General features: G+C 39.6%; 1 protein-coding gene across 1 annotated transcript; it reads left to right on the forward strand.

Annotated features, from left to right (window-relative positions):
• Positions 1-4,674: 4,674 nt before the first annotated feature.
• Positions 4,675-4,863, forward strand: LOC118626066 (translation machinery-associated protein 7-like). Its single transcript, XM_036255329.1, has one exon. The coding sequence runs from the start codon at positions 4,675-4,677 to the stop codon at positions 4,861-4,863; it is 189 nt and encodes a 62-aa protein (XP_036111222.1).
• The last annotated feature ends 668 nt before the right edge of the window (positions 4,864-5,531 follow it).

Consider the following 5,531-nt stretch of genomic DNA (forward strand, 5'->3'; position numbering starts at 1 on the left):
AAGAGATAGACATTTTCAAATCCAATCTTTAAGATAAAACTATTCCTCAAAGTTTCAAATGCCCTACTACAGAGAGATGCAATTCTATAAATTAAGATATCAAAAGCTAAAATATACTATTAAAGTGTAGTTGAGTTCAAAGGCTATTCCAAACTTCATAGCCTGTGAAACAAATCTAAATATAATGATTTTACATGAATCAACACAATGATTATCAGCAAAATAAAATAAATTATAATAAATGTTCTTACTCGTACATAAAAAGTAACAAATTTCGCTTTATAGAATTAAAAGCAAAATAAGCTTGAGAAATAAGCTGTGGACACTTTGTTCATTAAAATGTAAGCAGGGTAAAGTATGTAAAGTGGTAAGCCTGCTAGAGAAGTAAGCCTTTTTATTTTGAACAACTCTAAACTCACAAACCATGGACATTTAAGTAACATCCAGATAATATTTGAGCTTCTCTAGTTGAGCGTGCAAATCAGTAAATCGTGTATATAATGGATGATTAGGTGAGCACAATTGGAGTCTGTGCCTGCAATCCAAATTTACATGCTTAATCATCATACTTGTATTTCACTGAGAATGCTTTACACACACATATCTAAATTGTAAAGGTTTCATGCATATACGTTTTTATACCTATGGTTTCTATTTCTGATCCAAACAAATAACCCCCTTGTATATTTTCCTTTGAAGTTAATCTCATTTTCTATATCATTATATATGTCATATAAAACCCTCGGGCTGCTGGGTGGACTATGGATTCATTGTCTGTCATTTTTTTGGTTATATCTGTGGACCCTGCCTCGGAGCTGGGAGCACTGTAGCATCGAGTGAGGGAGAGATCGGGTTTCTGCCTTGTGAACATGCTTTTTTCAATGGCCTCCTTTCCCCAATACTTTCTTAAACATTTCAAACACCTAAAACAAGAACTAATTTTTTTTTAATTTGGTAAAGAATAATATGAGACATACATTTACACTTGAACTCTCGCTTCAATACAGCTAATTATTAAATTCATGCTTTGCATATCCATTTCCGTTTGGGAGATGATCCTTAGGAATCATTTAACAACAGGTTTACAGAGGGGGAAACTGAGGTTCCATCAGACTACATGTTTTTCAAACGCCCTTGCTTTCTAACAACTTTCCAATGGACCCCATAGAAAAGAAGAAGATGATATGCTCTGTTTATTCATACAAAAGACCTACCAAGGAGTCTGGTTCAGCCCTTCACAAGGTTCAACAAGACTTCCCCTCTTGTAGACTGGACATTTCTATTTGTACGCCTCTCCTGTATTCAACAAGTGTTTCCTCTTTCTTCCTAAACTTATTCCCCATATCATTTCTGGGTCACACACTCAGGAACAACTCTTCCTTCTGACACCCTCACGTGATCATCAACAAGCCCTTTCCATTCATTCTTCTTTTCACTTGTCCCTCTTTCTGATTATTGGTTTCCACCCATCACATCTGGCCCTTTGAACATCACGTCAGACTTACCGCACGAGCAACTCCCTCGTCTTGTTACCGCACATCCTGTTCTCTGCAGTCCATCTACATTCTACACCATAGGATTCATTCAAAACCGCCTTCATTATGTATTTGCATCTGTCTATTGCTTAACATAAAATAAATTTAACCATAACAAATAACAAGCATCAAGGGTCTAATATAGTGCCAGGTGCTCTGCGTAGTGTGTTACATCAGTTACCTCATGATAATCTCATGGAGATAGAGTCTGGCTAACTCTACTTTATAGATGAAGAAATTTAAGTTTTGAGACATTGATAAATTTGCCCCAGCTCACATCGTTAGTGGATCTAGTGGTGTTCATGCACAAGAGGCGATTCTGGAACTTAAACTATTAGCTGCTCTCCTAAAGAGATGCAGGAGTGTCTCCTGTGGCCCTCAGAGGGGCAAGCCATTTGGAAGGGGCAGAGTAAAAGTGAGGACAACAAGAAAAGGTATCCTTAATCTTCTAGAGTGTGTATTTACCGGAGAAGTAACTTGGAGAACCACGAGTTGTTTTCATCGAGAGTTTTCTGCCTTTTGCCTCTGTATTTCTTTTCACTTAAATAAATGATGGTTTTTTAATGTCTGAAACAGTAGAAGCAGGATACTAAGTTTCCAAAGGAACAGAAGTTTGGCTTGTGAAAAATTTAACAAAACATTATAATTAATAAATGGAACCATCGCAGCCCATACACACACCAAAAAAAAAAAAAAAAAAAAGGTTTGTTTTCTTCTGTAAAGAGACATTCAAATAGAACAAAACAGACTTTTAATGGCTTTCCTTAGCAAACATTTTTGGTATACTACATTTGGTAATCAGTCAAGGAAGGGACACGATTACTTTTAACTACGGACAGAAGGATAATGTAAAAGTTGCATTTCAAAATTCTATTTGGAGATGTAATTTGTGTCAGAATCAAAGCCCATCACACAGACTGATAGGCTTCAGGAAATCCAAAAAAAAAAAAAGTAAAACCAGTGTACAGACATGTTTTGGTTTTCTATTATATGTATTTGACACCAGTCAGGAAGATTGAACCCTTTCGATGTGGCATGTGGTGAGACATGGAAATCCCACAAGTGTCCCTCTACACTCTCCACTCTTCACTCAAGACCCTGGGAGGCTGGGTCATTAGGTTTAATACTGGAGTCCAGGAGCTCCCCACATAATTTTATTCTTGTTCATGTTCGACTTTCTCAATTGTAAGCATCAGAAACCCATTCTGGTTAAGCAGAGAGAGAATGTGTCAGAGCAATCTTGGGGAGCTCAAAATAACAAAACATCTCCGAGCCAGGCTCAGGGTCAGCTCAGCATCAGTCAGGCAGTGGCCAGCTTCAGGTGTCAAGGACTCGAGACCGCCTTGACCGTCTCTGCCTTCAGGACACTGCACAGGATCAAGTGAGCACCGTCTTTTACATCCTTGTAACCCCACGTGTACAAAGATAAGGTGATGGGTTTTGTCTGGGAAAATGCCCACCTGTTGGCTAAGGAAGTGCAGAGACCCCTCTTCAAAGCCCCAGTAAGACTGCAGAGGTGAGTGACATCGTTCTTCAAAAAGAAATCAGGGCACTGTTTGGAAAGGGGAGTGGTTGGTGGGCAGCCAAAAACCCAATGGTAAGCTGATGTAACAGAGGTTGCTACAGAATTGCAAGTTTATTCTTTTTAGAAACAAGAATGTAAGATTATTTGATCTGGAAAAAGAGAAAACCATGGAATCTTTTCATTACTTTTTCACATCTTCATATCATTGTTAAGAAGAGACTGATCAGTTCTTTTCCATCAGACTAGGAGTTGAACAGAGTTCAGTTAAATGAACCCAGGGTCTGATTGAGCTAAAATGTAAACAAGATCATTTGCTCATCATGCAAACTTTGATAGTGATAAAGGGGATAGAACAATAAACAGTGGGTAAGCTAAACTTTTCTTCCACTGCATTTTTAAAAGATGTAGATTCCAAGATCTTGAAAGTAGATTGGAGATTATCTAAGACAAATGCATCATTTCATAGGTTAGGAAAGAGATTCCGAAAATTGAAATGAGTTGTCCAAGGTCACATTACTACTCGGTATCAAAAAACAAATCCACTACCCAGATTTTCTGATTCACAGTCACACTCACTACTCTTTATTCTTTTCTTAGACCTCATATGTCCTGGTTGATTTAGACACTCACTGATTAAAGATAGCTTCTTGAATTTGCTTTTGATTCCATCATCTACAAATTTATGATTTGAGATAACTTTATTTCCTCAACATGTATACTTTAAAGTGCAATATTTCATCAAGTTAGTTGGCCATTAATTATAACATGCACCTCTAGGAGGTCAAATCCGGGCACCGTGCTTTCTTACCACTTCGGGTTTTTATTTTACACCGAGTGAAAGGACACTTCTAAACTCATTAACACTTGGGTTTTTATCATGCATTAATTCCTGTTCACAGGTGAAGAGGAAAATATAAGCAAAATATATTTTAATACAGTTTCTAAAAACTTCCGCACATGTGGGATTGAACCTTCCTGAATGACATTTCATCTCAGAGCCACTGATACCATGTTACCAATGTCAATCTCTATGCTTCAAGAGCACAGATGATGCATCATTTCTTAAAACTGTCTCTAGCCTCTTTTTTTTCTTGCTGCTGACACCATTCTGCACTCATGTTCCTTCTTCAAAGAGTCCTGATGGTTTTCGACTGAAATGTCAAGAGGTTGCCACTGTCCAGCCAGGCCCCCAATAACAATTAAGCTCACACTTGTACATAAAAGTACACCATCCCGCCCTGGCCGGTTTTGCTCAGTGGTTAGAGTGTCGGCCTGCGGTCCAGAGACACCCAGGTTCCGTTCCCGCTAAGGGCACGTACCTTAGTTGCAGTTTGTCCTCGGCCCTGGTTGGTCGTGTGGGTGGCAGCCACTCGATGTGTCCCTTTCACGTCGATGCTTCTCTCTCTCTCTGTTCCTCTCTCTCCTTCCCACTCTACCTGAACAAAAAATGGGAAAATGTCCTTGGGTGAGAATTAAAAAAAAAGTACACCATCCTTACAACAGCCACCTGGTTAACAGCCATTGTAAAACTCCATTGAGTACAACGCAAATCCTAATTTCAGCTATGTTAAATGTGGAAGGGAGGCGGGGTCTGGAGAAGGGGTGGCAGGCACTATGTCTGACCGCAAAGATGGAAAGAAGAAGCCCCTGAATCAACCCAAGAAGCAGGCCCAGGAGATGGACGAGGGAGAGAAGGCATTCGAGCAGAAAGAGGGCCAGAAGACGCTGGAGGAGATAAAAGCAAAGGCCACGGGGAAGGGCCCCCCGGCTTCAGGCGGAATTGAGAAATCTGGCAAAAAGTGAGCTGCGCCTTGCGCCTGGGGCAGTGGTGATCCTTAATTCCATTCCTGCCTCAACATCTGGATCCCTGTCATAACATCTGTTGCCACTGATAGCTGGAATGACGTGTTGTCTCAGAGCTTGTGGTACATTTAAGAATAAACTTTTACCCCTGGCAAGTGTGGTTCAGCTTATTGGAGCACCATCTCTTACACCAAAAGGTTGCTGGTTCGAGTCCTGGTCAGGGCACATTCCTAGGTTGTTGTTTCAATCCTCTGATCTCTCTCTCTCTCTCCTTCTCTAAAAGATCCATTTAAAAAAGGAAGAAACTTTTGTAAAATAATAATAATCATACAGTGGCTCATCTCTTCATTTCTTCTCACTCAGCCATTTCAACCTTAGCTGCGAGGCTGGAGTAGACCCAGCCCAAAATTCTGCCAAAGCGTGTTCTCCGATCCTTGTCCTACCCCAGATACGGCACCACCCGGAATTAGAGGAACTAATTTGAAATGGCAACAGAATAAAAGTGAAAAAACATGTGCATTAGAACATGAATGTTATAATGATTTTTTTTTATTTTAGCCCCTGAAATGAGTATGAGGAAATAGCTTCCTCATTATTATAAAATTTGCTAAGCCTTGTTATATGACCACATACATGTAATTGATGTTTTATGATGCAAGTAGAGTAAG

Source organism: Molossus molossus, unplaced genomic scaffold (genome assembly GCF_014108415.1).
Source record: "Molossus molossus isolate mMolMol1 unplaced genomic scaffold, mMolMol1.p scaffold_m16_p_12, whole genome shotgun sequence".
Lineage (NCBI taxonomy): Eukaryota > Metazoa > Chordata > Mammalia > Chiroptera > Molossidae > Molossus > Molossus molossus.